Source organism: Nanorana parkeri, unplaced genomic scaffold, assembly GCF_000935625.1.
Source record: "Nanorana parkeri isolate BGI_ZX_2015 unplaced genomic scaffold, ASM93562v1 scaffold1742, whole genome shotgun sequence".
Taxonomy (NCBI): domain Eukaryota; kingdom Metazoa; phylum Chordata; class Amphibia; order Anura; family Dicroglossidae; genus Nanorana; species Nanorana parkeri.
The window spans coordinates 147,393-167,819 of record NW_017308010.1 but is presented as its reverse complement, the minus strand read 5'-3'; the positions used below and the strand labels follow the sequence as shown (position 1 = coordinate 167,819).

The window sequence follows — 20,427 nt, the reverse complement described above, 5'->3', positions numbered from 1 at the left end:
GAGTCCCTCGCATCACTAATCCCAGAGTCCAGCAGGTCACTAAGGGTTAGTTCACACCATAAGCAGTTCGTTCCGGCCCGATTCTGCCCGGAATGCCCTGCCCTGGATTGCGGCCGGCTTACTTATTTGCTGGGCTGGAAGGGGCGTGGCGGGCCATTGAAGTGAATGACACCATAGCCACGCCCTCCGGCCGCAATGCGATCGCCCGCACGGTTTAGCAAGGCACATTGTGCTTGCATTGCGTTTGGGTGCGGTGCAATAGAAATTCTGCAAGCACTATTTTGATCGCTTCCATCGGGCTGAGTGGAGGCATGGATTAGTGACGACGATGGAGGCAGGGCTTAGTGACGACGCGCTGGTCGCAGGACTTAGTGACGATGCGCTGGACACAGGGCTTAGTGACAACGCGCTGGACCCACCTGAGAGTGACCCTGCAGAGCCCACTATAGATGCTGCACAGCTCATCTGAGACTGTCTATGGTGGGCTCTGAAGGGGTCTCAGGTGGGCTGGTAAGGGCTGCATCCCCCTCCCTCCCAGCTTCTCTTAACTGCACACATGAATTGTGAGAACTAGGCAAGAATTTAGGAACTGAGAATCATGTTTATCAACACTATTAATTTTAACTTTGTTATGTAATGATTTTAATGAATTGCAATACATTTATATCAATTGATAACCTTCCGACGCCTCCTTAAAACCCCACTACAACCTAGGTTGTGAACTTTTTTGCTCAATGGGTGAGGTCTCAGATCATCTGGGCTGATATTTTGGGTAGTGCTATCCGTATCTTTACTTGGTAGCATTGCAGCTGATACTGGTTATTCTAGCCTAGCGCTGTCTAATTAGATTATTTAATAGAGATAAACGTTCCCACCTCGCCTCCAAGAACAATTTGTGTATCATTATTTTCAAAATTCTGAAAAGGGTAATAGCTTTTCACTCCCATCCAATGCAGTGAACATTCATAACATTTTCTGCAAAAGCCTGGTTGCACAGAAAGATGTTAAGACTCCAATCATGCCAACTTATTATAAAGGTCTTTTTATGTTGGTACTGGTTCTGGTAGGTGTAACGCATTAGAGTTTGGGGTCTATGCACAGCAGAACAGCAGCTGCACCCGTGTTCTCTGTAGGGATGCACCGGTGCAGATACGAGTATTTGCTCAGATACTTATCGCCGATACCGGAACCTCCGATCCAAGGGTGGCAGTGCCCCAAAGGGAACATTGATCCTGCCAAACAGCATGGAGCTGGCTTCCCGGCCAATCAGGAAGCCGGGTGGAGGGTAATGACCCGCCTCCCTGATTGGCCTCAAGCTGGCCAAACAGCATAAAGCCAGCTTCCCAGCCAATCAAGAAGCCGGATGGTGTGTCATCACCAGCTGCACGGCTTCTTGATTGCCCAGGAAGCCGTCTCCATGCTAGCAGAAGTACCGGTATCAGTACTCGGTATCAGCGAGCACCGAAAGATAAATAACGGTACTTGTAATCGAAAAAACGGTACCAGTGCACCCCTAGTTTTCTGTAATTGCAGCAGTTGACTGACAGAGAACAAGACGGCGTGAGGTTTTGGCTTTCTTAAGAGAATATCTATTGGGCAACTATTAGCGTGCAGAATTATTATGCAACTAAATGGAAAACGAAAATGATCCAATCTCCCTTGTTTATTTTCATCTGTTAGGCCTCATTGACACAGCTAAGTGTCGCCCCTTACAGATCCGTGCGGCGTGCACGCCCGTATCGGGAAGGACAGGTGCTGCGTGCGATTGTACGCAGCATCCTGTTCTGCTCTACGGAGTATGCGGCCGTACGCTCACCCGAACTGCACATCCGTGTATTCGTACACAGACAGGATGGATTTTGTCTGCGTCCAAGCACTGACACCCGCACGGATGTGCAGTTCGGGTGAGCATACAGCCGCATACTCCCATAGAGAAGAACAGGTTGCTGCGTACAATCCTTGCAGCACCTGTCCTTCACTGGAACGGCCCGATACGGCTGTGCATGCCGCACGGATCTGTACGGGCCAACACTTAGCTGTGTCAATGAGGCCTACAAAAGAGAATAATAAACAAACAGCTCAAAATTTACAAATAAACATTTCTGACATTGTCAAAAACAAAATCAGTGACCAATATAGCCACCCTTCTTTTCAATAACAGTCATAAGACTTCCATCCATGGAGTCTGTCAGTTTCTTCATCTGTGGACGATCAACTTTTTGTACAGCAACAACCACGGCCTCCCAGACACTGTCCAGAGAGGTGTACTGTTTTCCTTCACTGTAAATCTCCCATTTAAGAAGAGCCCACAATAGGGTTTAGGTCAGGTGAGGAAAGGGGCCATGTCATTATTATTTCATCTTTAAGGCCTTAACTGGCTAGCCACGCAGTGGAGTACTTCGATGCATGCAATGGAGCATTGTCCTGCATAAATATCATGGTCCTTATTTCCTGCACCACTGCTTGAAAAAAGTGTCTTCTAAAAACTGGCAGTAGGTTTGGGAGTTGATTTTGAGTCTTCAACCCAAAAAAGTCCAACTAACTCATCTTTAATACTAGCCCATACCAGGACCCCACCTCCACCTTGCTGGCGTCTGAGGCGAAGTGGGGCTCTGGCTCTGTGCCCGTTACTGATCCAGCCACAGGCCCATCCATCTGGTCCGTCAAGAGTCACTCATCTCATCAGTCCATAAAACCTTTGAAAAATCTGTCTTCAGATATTTCTCGGCCCAGTCTTGACGTTTCAACTTGTGTCTTGTTCAGTGTCAGTCGGGTTTCAGCCTTCCTTACCTTGGCCATGGCTCTGAGCACTGAACACCTTGTACTTCTGGGCACTCCAGGTAGGTTGGAGTTCTGGAATATGACAGCAGTGGAGGATAATGGGTTCCTGGTAGCTTCACGTTTGATTCTTCTCAAATCTTTGCTAGTTAATTTGCGTCTTTCTGTCTCAACACGTTTTTTGGTACCCTGTTGACTATTTGCTACAAAACATTTAATGGTTTTGTGATCACGGACAATATGCATACAAATGGTGATTTGGTCAAAATACTCACTTGCCTAATAATTGTGCACACAGTGTAGTGTCAGTGAAGTGACTGTGTGTTTGTACTAATTCAAAAGAACAAAAACTAGTTTAAAAAAAAGACTTCTGCAGTGCCGTCCGTCCGTTTTTTTACTACGGGCGGACGGCAAGAGGTTAACTAAATAGTGAGAGCAGTGTGTGGTATAAGTAAGCCTGTGTGTCAGTTTGCTTGAGTGCAGAGTGTACTTACTAAGAGTGGCAGAAGCAATGTTTCTCAAAAGCCTGTAAGCTGTGTGGTGGCAGCATGGGTATCATTGTGTAGCTTGCGTTTTCTGGTTGCAATCTGTGTCTGTATTGGGGAACTTTGGCTTCTCATGATAGCTGGACAGTGTGCTGGTCACTTTCCCAGGTCGCCTTGCATATCGACCAACCTGCCTTGTTCATGTACTCTAAGTACCTTCCAATGTGTCATTCTTAAAAAGAAATCTATTCATTAAAGGTCTATCCTTGCTCCATTTAGAAAAACACAACTTTTAATCATTGTCCTTTATTGGTTATAATGCTGTCTGACACACACTCCCGCAACAAAACAAAAACATGCACATTATGTCCTTTCAAACCATTTCATTGATAAATATTCAAGATAACTAGTAAAATACATAGGGGAGTAACATTTACCTCCATACACAGCGTGAAGTGATACTTGACACTGAAAAGGGCTGCAGAACCATCATTATTACAGGAGACTGAAGGAATTTATACAAACCTTATTTCCAACTTACAACTAATACATGTTATCACAATGGTGGATTATTACATAAAAGTGCAACTTGGGTAGTTATACTCCAGAAAATAATTTTGTTAAAATTATACTAAATATCATCCTTGTAGGAGGCCCACTTTAGAACTCCATCTAAGACTGGAAGCACAAGAGATAAATTGCCCAGATTCACATTCTGTATTTAACTAGTAGCAGCACATTATGTATTCTGGAACAAATAACCCAAAAACAATAATGTATACATTTAGCTGTTGGTAAAAGGAGCACAGCCAACCTTGACAGCTGCTGGTTCACCTTTAGAATGAACAGAGATGGATAGATACCCATGTAGTAGAAAAAAAAAATAGGCAAAATGGCAGCACTTAGAATAAAGTACTACCTGTAATAGTAGTTGATCTATTGAAAACTAAAGCACTCAAAGGGGAACTATAGTTTAATATTTGTATGTGTGCATGTAAGAGTTCGCCTTAACATAGCTAATGCTGCCCATGTCTAATGTTAAAAAAAAAATGTGATTTTTGTACTTCCCATAAAATCTATTTCTAGAAGTTTATTGAGGGACACAGGTCCCACCCTCTGTGTCTATGATCATATCATGATCTTGGTACTGCGTTTCAACAAAGCTACACAAAGTCCTGGGAGTAATACCCCTGGGCTGGCCATATTTGTTTTCTTTTCCACTGTCCTAATTCTCTGAGGTGGCAGTATAACCCAATAGTCTCTGTATTCCTGTGTCCCTCAATGTAAGAGAAAGAAACCAAGTTTATACAGATCTGTATCCTGCAAGGAGAGATTTGCTTTTACTTCCTGGCCCAGAGATACAGCAGGAGGTAATAAGATCTCTCCAAGGTGAGGTGATGTTCCCTCTTTAATGTGTGGTTTCACCAGAACAGGTTTCCTCATTGGAAGATTTCCCTTTACCTTTTGTTGGCTTTTCAACATCACTTTCTGTAGTGGAGAAGATGGTTACAGAGACCAATAGAGAGGCTAAATATCTTTAAACTTCCCTCAGACTGCAATAAAATCTAACTCAAGTCTACTAAACATTAGACTAAATCCCTTCTCTAATGAAACAAAATGGCTATAGTGCTCTTGGTAGCAAAACAGCTTTTGATGTTTACCTAACCCTTACATTAGATGAGGCAGCCTGGGAGCAGCATTTCCTTTATTCACCGACTGCTATTATTTGTACTGATTCAAGTGAATTTTAAAACTTAGTCTTCTTTAATAGGGCAATGTGTGCTTGTACACACACCAAACTCTACTTAAAGTGCAGGGCAACTTACTTTCACACACCAATGGATTATAGGGAAAGGAAGGCAAATATGTGGACCTAGCATAGCCAGGCATAAGGTCTCTCTCGCATCCTATGTGACAGAAACTGGTGCCTGAGTGGCCAATCACCAAGAACTAGCATGGTCATGTGGGAAGAAGGGGAGTGAGTAGCATGCAAATTCGAGGCATTTTTCTCTGCAGCAATAGAACAGAATGGCAGGGGGAATGAAGTGATGGTAAGTATATGAACTCCAGGATTTTTTTTATTAATCCTTGCAGTTGGGCTACCCCTGCACTGCAAGGGTTAACTGCTTGTTTGTATCTAGGTTTAAAAAACAAAGTTATACTCACTCCAAGCCAGCTTCTGCTTAGACCGGTCCTTCCAATGTCTCTTCCCCTCCTCTGCAGTGATCTAAGGTCCCATAAATCATCAACGACGTGAGGACACTGAGGAAGATTACAATGCTGCAGGGAGGGGGAAACAGGCTGCAGGGAGGGGGAAACAGGCTGGAGGGAACGCTGTGACAGCTGGTGAGTATATCTGTTATTTTAGCAGCTAGAAACAAACTAGTACTTAACCCTTCCAGTGCAGGGGTAGCCCCACTGCAAGGGTTATTAAAAAAAAATCTTCTTTAAAAAATGTGAGCAACAGGATTGGAAGATCTCCTTACTGTTACCATAACTGTGGTCTGAATATCTACCTTGTGACTGACTCCAGTTAACTGTTGCAGTATTTTACATACCGGTACATACTGAACTATCATACTATTGTCTTTTAATTTCCTCTAAACTTTGGCAACTATTTAGAATTTGTTTTGAACAGCACATTTGTAGGATAACTGTCTACATAGTAATACGGCAGGTAGTTACTATAAATTTAGCCTATACCATCAATATTTTCAGCATCTGGGTCAATAAAATTATCCAAACTGTATGCCCGGCGGCAGGTGGCAGCATTAAACTAAATTATTCTCCATTTATAATATCACAGGCAACTTATGAGTAACATATAGATGAGCAGATACAATTCTTTTATTTTTCAGCAGATTCGCTACGTAAATGCCCTCCAGCAGCAAATATTTAGCCACCAGAAGCAACTAAAGCACCTTTTTCTAAACTCTAGGTTGCTTTAGGCGAAGCTTACACAGGGCTGAGTACTCTCAACCAACATTGGGATAATGGCCAAGCACCAGAGCTGTCACATGACAGGAAGGGGAGCAAGCCTTGTACTCCTCCACACATAAAAGGATCTGGTATTTTATTTGCTTACAGCGGCTAAACAGAGCCACAGAGGAGCAAATGAAATATATGTGTTGCCGTGGTGTTGGGTATTAAGAAAAGCAAAGTTCGCTTTGCTTGCTTCTTCATGTATTGTAGATCTAAGGACGGCAGCATTACCTTTTCAGTGTCTCAGACAATTTCTCAAATTCTCATTTCAACAGAATCTATTATTAGAATAGAATATACAGTTTCCTACGCATTCATGTAAGGTCATTGGTACATTGGATTAAGCTGGCAATAATACCCAGTGTAAAAACTAGGTCTTTCCAGCACCAGTATATCACAGTTTGACAATCTGAATAGGGATTGCCATGGTTTATCCAGCTGCTCTGTAAACTTAAAAGATATTGTTTGCATAAATAACAAGAAATAAATGACGACACACCACAATGTTATTTCATGGTCAAGAAAAACACTAGCGGGTCATACGGGCAGTGAGGTAACCTGTATGGGCTGGCAACATATCATATATGCACAGTGCACAACAAGTACTGTAGACCCCTAATAGCTCAAGGAATACCTATTCTTGCTCTACAGCGTCCAATCAGATTAAAGAAATCCTGTGCTAAGAAAAATCTGGAATATGTCCCAGACAAGCTTTTCAACTGTCATGCAATCACCTGAATACTTTACGAGTCACTGACATGGAACAAGCATGCAGACAAGGTATTTTTTACTTTACTCAGACTACCTGCAGTACACTTGTTCTTGCTCAGTTACTCATAGAAATTAGCATTTTTAGGAGGAAGTCAGCAATTGCAACCTATTTTTCTCAGGATGTTTTCTGAAAATCTCTTGTACTCTGACACTTTCCACTGCAGGTTGGAAATCAAGTGGAGGTTGTGGGGCAACAGCAGACAGTTGTCCATCAGGAAGGAAAAGTGAAGGTGCTTCGCACAGAAACCAGATTCTAACTCATTTCTGTAGGGTCCATCTGGTAGCAAAAACACAAGAACCGCAGTGATTGCTAAAGGCAACACCTACATCACGGATCATAACCTCAAAATTCCTTTCCATGATTTTTGTACCAGAACCATGAAAATCTGTTAAATACTAGTTTTGGTAAAAAAATAAATAAAATCATTCAAAGAGCACATTCTAGTTGAAGCCAGAAAAACTATTATTTTACTAAACTGCACTTAATCATGCTTACAAACTTTGCCAAACCTATTATAATGATAGAAAACCAAAACGTCTGGATAATATTCCTGCTACCAGAATGGAGAGGTGTGGACAAATAATATTTTGGTTAATTCATGCATGTCACAGACATGACACATAGATGGCAGTGTCATGAATCACATTTAACACCTGTGGAGTCACAAGTGTTTCCTTACAATTAATTTTCCCAACTTCAAGCTCTGCCTTGGCATGTGATTCACATCAACAAAAGACAAATGCTGCTTATTTGACTGTGAGGTTATGCAATCTGCATGATGGTTTTTGTAAGTCTTCTCATAATAAAACAATATTAAAAACATCATGGTGCCCTGGCATTCACAATGTCTTTTCTCAAGAACAAAAACTTAAAGGCTAACTCCAGGAGCTAGAGGAAAAAAAAAAAAAAAAAAAACGCCCTTGCACAGGGGCCTCCTTGGATCCTCGTTAGTTCCAGGGGTCGAAGAATAGGGTGTAATACTGTATTTCTTGCCTTGCCAGGCTCTCTCCATCTGTAAGGATGACTGCACTGTTATACCGTTATACTTCAACTTTCCCCTCCAAAATCATACCTCTCCCTTGTCAGATCAGCCTACTGGGAGTCTCACAGCTTGTCCCTCTCTTCTTCTGCCCATGCATGAAAAAGTAAGGGACAAGCCAAGAGAGTTTGCAGCTTCCTGGAAGTGTCATGGACAGTTGAGTGCAAGACTTTGGGGTGGGTGTAGGTAAATGAATGGAGAATGATCCAAGTCATAGTAAAAAAAAACCTGCCAAAGAGGCCTCAATGGTATAGGCGTTTTTAAAACAACTATTAACTTTTAGTTTCATTAGCATTTAAAAAGATGTAGGAATAGAAAACCACCACATGTAATAACATCTAGAGGTTTTCCACTATGTTTTTAAAATATCAAAAAACGGGGCAGAAAATACTGATAAAATAACTTTCTGCTGCTAAATATAGCATTTTGGACAGGCCTGCGCTAACACGATACCAACAGAATTCATACAAACTAATGCAAGGGAAAGCAAGGGTATTACCCACAACAGTCAAGTTCCTTCAGCTCTTTTAATAATGCAGGTTAAAAATGAAAGCAGAATTCTTGTTATGGGCAATCCTGTTTCACTTTACACCAGTTTTTAATAAATGGGCCCCCAGCTTTTTAAATAACATAACTAAATAATATGTAAGTATCAGAGTAAGCACAAACTGGGATTTACATGATACGTTTACAAACACTATTAAGCAATTCTCAAATAGTTATAAAGACTCTGTCATTAACAAAACGAATTAAGAAAATATAACATTGTAAGATACATTTAAAATATCCACAGTTAGTGTCTCCATTGCCTCCAAAATGTAACTGGTAGAAACTCCACCATTGAACCCTCAGGGCGTGTCGGAGGCTTGCTTCTAACAGCTGTACCTTCTTCCTCCAGCTGGTACAGAGCTGCAGAGACACACTAGTGACATGGCGGCTGCAAAATAAAACCACATTGGGCAAATGCAGAAATCCAACACTTCTGTAAGTGTTGGAAGTTTAAGATTCTAGCTATGCCTCAAGCTTTGCAAGAGAGCAAAGACTGGAGTCAATTAAGGCACTAATGGTAAGTATCTTGAATGTTCTTTACAATAATAACATTGGTTAAATCATTTTGTTAATGACAGTGTCTCTTTAAATCTTGAACATGGACACTTCTTACCTGAGAGCAGCTGTGAAGAAAATGAAGAGTGTAAAGCCAAGTTACAAGAAAATAACATATGGAAGTATTTTGGCATTTTGTAATAACAGTACTTTTGTTAGCTGGATTTTTGACTGGTCCTTTAGAGATTATTAATGTAACAACCCTGTAATGTATACTCCCCATAAGAACCTTCCCCACCATACATTCTCATTCTCCTGTCCTCAGGAGCACCTCTGGTTCTGATAAGGAGCAATAGAGAAAATAGCCCATCTCATCCACCTCTTCCGGTGTGAGTTCTGAAAATAAGTTCACCTTGGCATCCAAGGCTAATGGTAATTCTCCTTTTTCTAGATAGCCAATGGTCTCTCGGAGTGCTTGAAGAAATCGATCTGCTAAAGACCCCTGTGACCAGTCGTCCTCTTTTTCACAAATATGTAAGAGTATGTTGGTGAGGTGGGAAGCTGTGAGATGTGAAAGAGGCAGATTGTAACGACAGATGGCCTTCAATATTTTTAGGCATAGGCATCGGCATCCTGTATCCTGTTGGTCCCGTCCTATTAATGCAGCAGTTTCTGCTCCACGTTGGCTCAAACGCCACATATTTCCATAACGTTCCAGTCTATGAGATTTAGCAACTGCTTGGCACTCCCCAAGTGCAACTAATGGCAAAAAGTCTATGAAGAGCTTCCTATCATCTTCATATTGAACTTCCAAGATAAGGCTTTCAGATGGCACTACTGGTCGAATTATGTAGCCCAACATGCTGCCGATGGCTGGCCAGTTAATTGAACCAGCTACAACTTTCTCAAATGTGGCTACCACAGCCTTTGGACATAGGTACCCACCTACAACACAGCGGTCCCAGTAACTGTTACCACGAGGAAAGTACTCAATGTTTTCTCTACGCAGAAGGCAAAAACCTGGTAAACTGAGGATAGTCTCTTCTCCAGGGACACATGACCATAAATTATTTTCCACTAAGAGTGGTACTATAAGCTGAATGTGATCTGCTCTCACCACCTGAAATATGGGAAAAGAATAACCAGCACAAATGTAAATATGCATTATGCAAACTAAAAAATTTAAACAGATTTTGTGTAAAAATGCAATTACTGATTAGTTAAAACACAGAATTATGTTACATTATTATCTTTCCTGTGCACAAGCTATATATACCAGAGATTCCCAGCCAGTGTGCGGACATACAGATGAAACTCGAATAATTAGAATATCATGCAAAAGTCATTGCAGTAAGTGCTGCAAAAGGGGCCCAAACCAAGTACTGAGTACATATGCATGCTTGTACTTTTCAGAGGTCCGATATTGTTCTATGTGCAATCCTTGTTTTATTGATTGCATGTAATAATCTACTTTTTTGAGGTTGTGGATTTGGGGTTCTTGGGGTTTTCATGAGCTGTAAGTCATAATCATCACAATTATGACAAATCATGGCTTGAACTATCTTGCTTTGCATGTAATGAGTCTATCTCATATATTAGTTTCACCTTTTAAGTTGCATTAGTGAAATAAATGAACTTTGCACGATATTCTAATTATTCGAGTTTCACCTGTATACACTGAGTGGCCAAATTATTATGACCACCTGACGTTTGTAGGCAAATTAGCTATAATTTCACGCTGAAGTTGCTAGAGGGCCAGACCATTATAAATAGGGAAGCAGGTTGTTTACCACGACAGTAGAAGAAGATACAGGTAAACAACGCGATTTAACAGCCTTTGAACGTGGGATGATTGTTGGCGCTCAAGCCATGGAGCGAGTATCAGCAAAACAGCAGAATTCGTTAAATGTTCAAGAGCAGCTGTTAAAGTGTAAAAGACTGGACTGTCAGCCAAAAATCTGGGTCTGAACGTGCGAATTGTGGGCGTCAGCGACTAGTCAATGTTAGGGCAGAATGGAGAGTGGCAAGACTGATACAAGACAACAGAAGGGCAACAGTGCAGTGTCAGATTCCTCGCATCACCTTTCAGCATCTCGTGGAGTCACGAGGCGGCCCAACTAAGTCATCTCGTGGCCCAACGAAGTACTGATGGGGTGGTCATAATAATCTGGCCACTCAGTGTACATGTGTCACAGCAGCACAATAGAAGGCCCCGTTAACACAGGGACTTATGCCATGTTGTGGGATTCCTGTGGCAGGAATCAGATGCGGCCACTGTACCTATTTAAGTTAATGATAGGGTGACAGTGGCCGCATCTCTCAGCAGCAGTCTGAACAGACCAAAAGGGAGCAAGTAAACGTTTTATCGCTGGTGCCTTCAAATACTTTAAAGCAGTAGTAAATATTTAACTTTTGGGCCCCCAGGTGTTTGCTATAATATGCTGAGTATGCTAGCACATTATGGCAGACTTACCTTGCAGGCGATCCCCTCCAGTGCTGCTATGTCAGCACTCTTTTCTGCTGCCAGTGCTTCAATGGGGTCAGTGCACACAAATGCTAACAAACAGTATTCATGACAGAAGAGACATACAGTAATAAAAGCTCTACCTGTCAGGTTGTTTTTTTTACGTCCAAATTAACCCAGATCCTTCCTAAAGGAAGGTGTTCCTTTATTTTTAACATTTGAATTGTACTTACAGCTTACATTATTACTGTCACAGGGAAACAGATATGCCCCTTATGTGACATTATTATAAGGGTCCACTACAGAAGCTTATAACACTAAAAGGTGCAAAATTGGAAATCAGATTACCGTAAAGCATCAGGGGCCTACGCTGAACAGCAGGGCTGCTCAGTGGTGTGGGGACACACTGCACCTTTACCACCATTTAGGTGCAGGTGAATTATTAAGAAGAAGAAGAAATGCAGATAATGTAAATGTTAACCACCTGGCATGCTGTAAGCATCACATTTCCACAGTAACATAAAGTGTTAAAGGGCACTAACAGTGGGCTGAGGACAGTTTACTGGTATCATAGCATACCATAGGACCAGCAAAAGTGTGCCAGATGGTTGAGCAGGCATAGTGAAAGCATATAAAATAGAACAATGAGATAGAGACAGACTGTATACATACACATTCCTGGCCAATCGTTGAATAGGACGAATACAGAAGTGCGCACTGCTTCAGTGGCGGTTGGGGTAAATGTGATCATAGGTGAACATCGGTTAGGTGATGGCAGGATCAAAACTTCACAATGGTGCTGCCAGCACATGCAAAACTCTGTGTAGGTGGATGGACGCACCATGTTGGTGCAGTGGTGATGGGTTCAAAAGTGTGTGTCAGTGTAGTGTTGGTGGGTACAAACACGTATTGAGTGAGGTTGTGCATGTCACTGTACTTCCTTTGCTACCTCCAGTCCCATACCTGCACTGGCTGTGACCCCTCTACATCCTCCAGCCCACTCCCTCTCACCTATTTTCCTCTCTTCAATATGCTTTCCTATCCCCTCTCACATATCTTTCTCTCACTCCAGCATTCTCTCCTATCTTTATGCTGCCAGTATTCTTCCTCATCTCCCCTCACTTACCTTCCTCTCTTCAGCATTCTGAAGAGAGGAAGGTGTAGCTGCAGAGCAAAACCTGATATGGTGCGAGGTGGACCTACCAATGCCCTGAGGTCACATGGTTACTTAGAGCAGCTGCCCATGCACAGCACAATATTTTATGAAACTCTGCTGGGATGAACTAGGAAATATCTATTCTGGAGCTTAGAAGTTTAACACAGCCAATTTGATTCAGTGTAGAATGTAATAGAACCTGCATGTTTTCAAGTTTATGTGGTTAAGATGGGTGTCAAAAACAGTGATTCAGAATGACAGTAACTATTTTGACTGTTTGCATGAAAGAAACAAAGCAAATCTAAGAATGTTACCTGCAGATCATCATACAGGCTCCCACTAAGGTGCATTTCTTTCAACGGCATGTCTGCAAACTTGCAGTGGATGAAGTTGCGCAGTTCAGCACAGATGTCTATTGCAGCTTGCTTAGCACAGCTCTGCTCCGAAGGTGGAATGGCAACATTTTTCTTGTAATAGTTGAATAGCTTCTCCTGAAGAGAAAGCTTCAAGCGTGTTTTTTTAAGATCTGACTGGGACTTGCGACTTGGGGGTTTGGGACGGAAAGATTCTGTTAAAAACATAATTTAAATCAGAAAACGTTAAGTAACTGGATATATAAAGATTCCATGTACTTATAGTGTGGAATAAAACAAACAAAATAGTTAGTGGCAAATTTTAAGACAGGGTATTCAAAGTGTAGTTATTTTGCAAATATTATGAGGCTACTACAGTGAAAAGCAGTCCTAAAAATATTAATTTTTCATATACTCATAATGCACAGGTCTGATCTCAGGATAAGTTCTGCATAACACAAGCCTTTAGCTTCCCCTACTGCATTCTTCTTTGCCACATGTAGTACACACCCTTGTTTTATCACTGAAGATGGGGCTATATAAACCATTAACAATAATATTTACTGCCGTGTGCATTTCTGCTTTGGTAAAAAGCTAATAGCACTGGTTTTACCAAAAAATTGGGTAATAATAAATGTTTTATCATTTAATATAGGGGAAACTGTTTTTTTTTTTAAATTTCGGTAATTTTTCCTTAATATAGTAAAAAAATAAAACCCCCAGTGGTGAATAAATACCACCAAAAGAAAGCTCTATCTGTCCCCAAAAAAGGGTATAAAATTCATTTCAGTACAGCGCTGCATGACGGAATAAATGTCAGTCAAAGTACCGCAGCGCTGAATACTGAAAAATGGCCTGGATGGGAAGGGGGTTTAACACCGCGGATGTCAACTGGTTAATATAAGAAAAAAAAAAACATTAACATTAACAGCACTTGGGCTGCAGAAATTTATTTTAAAAAACTTTTAGAAAAGAAATAATTTTTTGACAATCTCCTTGCTTTTCAATACACTTTGTCCAATCTGTCAACAAGCTTTCGTATTCCCTCAAAATGTTTTAGGCGTCACAGACTGAAGCATGCGATCCTGACTCTCTGGACAAGGCCAACTTTACAGCCAGTATCAAAGCCAACACGAGTTGTCAAACTACCCTTACCTCCAAATTTGATTGTTTAGTCGGATATTGGGCTTATTCGCAGAGTCTTGGATAAGATCCGTGATCGCTTGCGGCGGATGTGTTCCACAACCATTCGGCTGCTCTACGTACGCTGCAGACCAAAGTGAAATATCTGGAATCTCGGGTGGAGGGCGCTGAAAATCGAAATAGACAAACAATATTCGCATCCTGGGTCTCCTTGGGGGGCGAAAGGCCAGGATACGGTTACCTTCACAGAGCCGTTACTCCGCACCCTGTTGCCACAAGTACACTTTTCACCATTCTTTGCTGTAGAGCGGATACATAGGATGCCGGAAGCCAGGGGTCCTCCCGATTCCTCTCCTCGTACCTTCATTTTTCGCCTGCTTAACTTCCGTGAAAGAGACTTGGTGCTCCAGGAATCCAGGAACCAGGGTGACCTGTGCTTTGAGAATGCTAAGCTTATGTTGTTCCCGGATTATTCATTGGATACACAGCGCCTACGTAATTCCTTCAATCAGGTGAAAGTGAAGCTTTGGGCCAAGAGAATTACATGCTTTTTCCTGAACGGTTGAGGGACCAAGATGGCGAGACAACAAAGTTCTTCACTTCTCCTGAGGAGACTTCCTTGTTGTTGGAAATCATTCGCCGCTGATGACCTGAGCCTGACTCATTCCTTTGGCGGTTTGTTGTGCAGCTCGGCTCCCCTTCTCCTTTTAACCCGATTGTCTCCTCGACTTATCTGAAAATTTGTGAGATGTTCAGCCTGACGATCGTTGGGACTTTGTTCCTGTGACCTTGCTTTTTGTTTCCCCTGGTTAATGCGATACCCTCGCAGAAGATATTTAAGCCTTTAATTTTGCGTAGGACGTCTGGAACTATCTTCTGATCCATGCTGTGGTTACTAATCGCCTGCTGCTGAGAATTTCCCGGTCTGTTATTCCAGAGGATGGCATCTCTACTCTTTTTGTCGCTTCTGGATTTTACTTCATTTTGATACTCCATGAGTGAAAACGAAAAACAATCTGTTCACGACCCTGTTTTGAGATACTGTTCTTTGTTGGGGGAACTTAAAGCTCACCCAAGTTTTCTTTTTTTTTCTCTCTTGGGTGGGCAGGGAGGGGGTTCTTTTTTCTCCGTTTAGGGGCTTTTGTTCCTCATTGGCACTGTACACCATTTTGTGATACCTGTTACGCTGTGGGGCGATTTGACTTCTTTAGGGGGGGCTGTCCTGTTACTGATGTTCTTTCCCTTTGGGTCTGGCTTGAGCTGGAGGCGGGTACTCTTTGCCTTTACTTACTCCCTTACCAATGGCTCTGCATTCTGTAGGAAAGGCATTCAATAGGGAGTAGAGTGCTTCGTTTAAAAAGGGCGTGGGTTGGTCATTACTACCATGCTACCTATACTGCATATGTGCAAGAGGGGTTATTATTCTGGTGTACAAATCTTTGCCTTTCCTGCTACTAGACCTCAAGCTAGACCCGGGGGGTAGATACATTGTGTGTAATGCAGTTATTGAAAAAGTTGATGTGGTTTTGGTGGGCCTTTATCTTCCCCAACCTGCTAATTTTACGGTTTTGCATTCCCTGATTTCTGTATTGACAACCTATCACACCGACAAGATAATCAAAGTGGGAGATTTTAATACGACGCCATGTCCGTAGAAGGATAGACTCCGTCCGTTGGTGGGTCACTCCTTAGATCTCTCTGGTTGGGCTGCTGCCTATGGTTTAACAGATGCTTGGTGCTGGAGGAAACCTACTTTGCAAGCCTTTACCTGCCACTCTGCCACCCACCATTCTATGTCTCGCATTGATATTATTTTTGTTAATGATTCTAAATGGCCTAAGGTCCAGGAAGTTTATATTCTTCTCTGGGGTATATCTGACCACACTCCCATTCTCCTTAAACTTTCTCTGACTAATGCTGACACGTGGGCCCTCTGGAGGCTCTCCCGGTACTGGGTAACCGATAGGGTGGTGCATTTCATTGGGGATGAATTGCACTTTTATTGGCTCTCCAGTGGGATAGAACCTATAGCCTATAGGGAACTCCATCTCCTACTGCTGATACCCAGAAAAAAAATGCTACATCAATCACAATGCATATTTAAGCAGGGCAAGCAGAGTGGCCGTCTCCTGGCTGGCTTGAGAACATTCGACTGCGTTGGGTGAGGCTAGGCTTTGGGATGATCAGGGGGTTATTATTGAAGACTCTCTGGATTTTGCTGCCCTTTTTGCCTCCTATTATGAATGCCTCTATACCTCGAGAGCGGCATATAGTGCAGATTCCCTTGGGCTGTATTTAGATTGGGTAGATTTTCCCTCCCTTGGCCCACAGGAACGGGAATTTCTGGATGCTCCACTTACAGTGGAGGTGTAATTTGCCATCGCCTCCCTGCGGTCTGGCAAAACCCCTTTTGCCTTATCCTCTGTTTTCTCCCCTTTACCTTACCTATCTTCTCTTCCTTCCCTGGTGTTGTGTCTTGGTTTGTCCGCTCCTTCTACTAGGGCTGCAGCTAACGATTATTTTAATAATCGATTAGTCGATTATTAACTTCGGTTAATCTGATTTAAGAAAAATCCATAAAGGGTTATTAAAACCTGTTTTTTTTTTGCATATATCTACTGCTAGCAAGCAGTAGATATATGCAAAAAGTGTATAAAAAACAAAACAATAATGCCTTAAAAGAGGTTAAAGGAGAACTATGAGGTGAGTGCTTTTCACTCACCTCATAGTTCTAGCCGACCTGTGACAATGAGACTGTCACAGGTCGGCTCAGTAGATCGGGTGGTGAGCGAACACATACCGGCGTTCGCTCGCCTCTCGATCCTGTCACGGCTCTCTGCCGTGACAGGGGAGGGGCTGGATTCCCCCCCTCCCTGCTCCGATCCGCCAGCGCTGACTGGCGGAACGGACGGGGTAGGGGGCGGGTACAGCTGGCTCTGCCTCTAGATAGGCAGAGCCATCTGTCAGTCACGCAGCTGGGCGGATCCCGGCACAAATGTCGGGATGCGCTTCAGCTGCGGCGTCTCAGTATACCGCGAGCTGTAGCTCTCGGTATACTGAGCCTAGGTTTACGGGAGGACGCTAGTTTGTGTCCTCCCGTTACCCTAAGGAGAACTATGGTGAAAAGACTTAACCCCATAGTTCTCCTTTAATACTTACCTGTGTTACCCACGCGCTCCCGTTCGAAAATGTGAAATCTCGAGCGGGCGCATGTGCGGTTCACATTTTTGTCCGGGACGCGAGGAGAGACACAAGGTAAGTCTATGGACGCGTGCACCCGCATGCAGAGGAGTCAGCGCTGGATCGGAGACCCACCGCAGCGCTGGAGGTACAGATGAAAACGACAGGAAAGAAGATCGGAGTAAGAAACATAATTTAAGGCAAGTGCTTTAATTAACATTGGGGTGAGGGAAAAAGATTGACTTTATTGTCACTTTAATTTAAAATAAAAATAATGAAGCACAATCGTTGTTTATTTTTTACCTTATTGCTATCACATGGGGGGGCTCACAACCCCCTATGTGATGGCACATTGGACGTGATAGGTTCTCTTTAAAGTGACATTAGGGGTCTTTTAGACCCCTAGTGTCACCTTTCCACTTCACTGAATTCAGCTGCTGAGGCAGCTTAATGTCAACACAGCATGCAGTGGCTTGAAGCAATAGCCAGTCTGTTATTGGTTATTTTAAACCGCAATAGCCAATAGCAGGGTGGTTATTGCACCCGCCCACTGCCTGCTATAAATCAGCAGAGGAGGGACCTGAAGGAGAAAGTTCTCCATCAGGTCCTCCTCTGCTGACCGACAGCAGGCAGTGAGCGGGTGCAATAGCCAGCATGCTATTGCATTTTAAAATATCCAATAGCAGTTTAGCTATTGTTTCTAGCCGCTGGATAGGAGACTCGATGCCAGAATACCGGCTTTCTACCGCCGGCAGAAGAGGGGGCACGGGGAGCAGCGGAGGCACAGCAGCAGGAGCAACGGGGCACAACACAAGGCACGGCAGGAGGAATGGAGCATAGAAAGGGAAACGGAGCACAGAACAAGGCACAGTAGGAGGAACGGGTCATGGCAGGAGGAACGGGGCACAGAACAAAGCACGGCAGGAGGAACGGGGAATGGAACAAGGTACGGCAGGAGGACCAGGGAACGGAACAAGGCACGGCAGGATGAACGAAGCATGGAACAAGCCGCAGCAGGAGGAACGGGGCACAGAACAAAGCACGGTAGGAGGTACGGGGAATGGAACAAGGTATGGCAGGAGGAACAGGAAACGGAACAAGGCACAGCAGGACGAACGAGGCATAGAACAAGCCGCGGCAGGAGGAACGGGGTACAGAAAAAGACACGGCAGGAGAAGGAACAGAGGTGTGTGGGGGGAGCCAACGGGGGATTGCAGTCACAGAGGTCTCTCCTTCCCGCTGGTGCCGGCTGCAGTAGTCTGTGTCCCCGTTGCCTCTGCCGATATTTGCGTGGAGAGCAGCGGGATTGAAAGGGACACAGACCACTGCAGCCAGCACCAGCGGGGAGCAGAGCGGCGGCAACTAATCGAAGATCAACTAATCGAAGATGAGAATCGTTGCCAACAATTCTCATTAATGATTATAATGGATTTAATCGATTAGTTGTTGCAGTTCTACCTTCTATTTTCTCCTCCTTTGCTCTCTCAGATCATAGGTATCTTCATGGTTATATTTAAAAAATATAAGATGGAGGGGACATCATTGGCATCCAGAGCTACAGGGAATGTAATAAGAGATTCCCAATATATAAACAGTAAAAAAGGTAAGAAAAGAGCAGGAAGGCCCAATGAAAGATGAGAACGGGAGAATAAATCACAAACGACAGGGAGAAGCCTGAGGTATTAAATTTATTTTTCTCAGAATGCACTCTAAAAAAGACGGGTTTAATGGAGATAAGAATGAGTAGCTCAGTGCGTAAAATACCGCAGTGGTTGACAGTAGTCGGGGTTCAACAAAGACTAGATAAACTTAATGCAAATAAATCAATAGGACCGGATAACCTGCACCCCAGGGGACTTAAAGAGCTCGGCCATGTTATAGCAAGAACGTTATTCCTCATTTTCAAGGACTTATTAATGACTGAAGGGGTACTAAGCAACTGGCGTAAAGCAACGGTAGTACAGATATTCAAAAAAGGGTCAACATGCCAACCTGTGAACTACAGACCAGTTAGACTAACATTAATAGTATGCAAACTGTTTGAGGGAATGATAAAGGACTATTGAGTGGATTTTGTTTGTGTGTATAATAAGTAATAATCAGCATGGCTTTATGAAGGACCGGTCTTGTCAGACCAACCTACTAACATTCTACAAAGAAGTGAGTAGAGATCTGGATAGAGGAAAACCAGTGAATGTGGTGTACCTGTCTTTTGCAAAAGCATTTGACACAGTACCTCATAAATGCTTAATACACAAGCTGAAATCTATGGGCATAGGTGAAATGGTGTGTAGATGGATAGAGAAATGGCTACAGGAACGTGACCAGAGAGTATTGATTTTTCACAATGGTCTACAGCAGGGGTGCCCACAATTTTTTGTGTGAAGATCTACTTTTCAAATGACCAGCTCAATGAGATCTACCAACAATTGCATTGCAACGCACCTCCCGCACCAGAACACAGAGTAGGTGTGATTGCGCGGTACAGTGCGTTCATCCCCAAGGAGTGTACTAGTGTGAACAGGCCCAAAAGCTATCATTACACTGCTCTATTTTTTTTGTTTAACCTGCGGGCTGAACGAAAAAAAAGAGCAGATGCCTCCATCAATGCTATGAGCACTTTAATCAAGGACTCCCACGTGTTCTTTATATTCTGACAGAGGCCCGTGGCCGCTGTCAGCATACCCACACAGAGGCGGCAGCTCATTGGCTACCAGGTCTGTTCGTAGACATTTTCCCAATGGCTCCTTCAATCAGCTGATCGAGGGATGTCTGCAGAAAGGGTGCTGACAGCGGCACCCACTGTTCAAATTTGAGCGGGTTCATCAAAAACCAGATGAAATTCGCACAGTGCAGGGTCACCTAAAGTCAAACCTAGCACACTTACAGTATCAGAAAGGTAAAGTATGAGACTATTACCTGTAATATCCAAACTCTGTTAGCATTGCTGCCTCTTTCTTTCATCCTTTCTTTCTTACCTGGACATGTCCTCTTAGCTGCTGCGACTTCCCCCTGCCTCCCTCTCCCCCCC

The 20,427-nt window shown here is 43.2% G+C and overlaps 1 protein-coding gene across 1 annotated transcript in view; it reads right to left on the bottom strand.

Annotated features, from left to right (window-relative positions):
* Positions 1-9,191: 9,191 nt before the first annotated feature.
* Positions 9,192-20,427, bottom strand: part of MIEF1 (mitochondrial elongation factor 1) — a 29,665-nt gene continuing 18,429 nt past the window's right edge. The window contains exons 5-6 of the mRNA XM_018571356.1: positions 13,035-13,288; positions 9,192-10,220 (exon numbers count right to left, since the gene is read on the bottom strand). Of these exons, the coding sequence (XP_018426858.1) occupies positions 9,408-10,220; positions 13,035-13,288 (1,067 nt within the window). The 3' untranslated portion in view covers positions 9,192-9,407. The remainder of the gene's footprint in view (positions 10,221-13,034; positions 13,289-20,427) is intronic.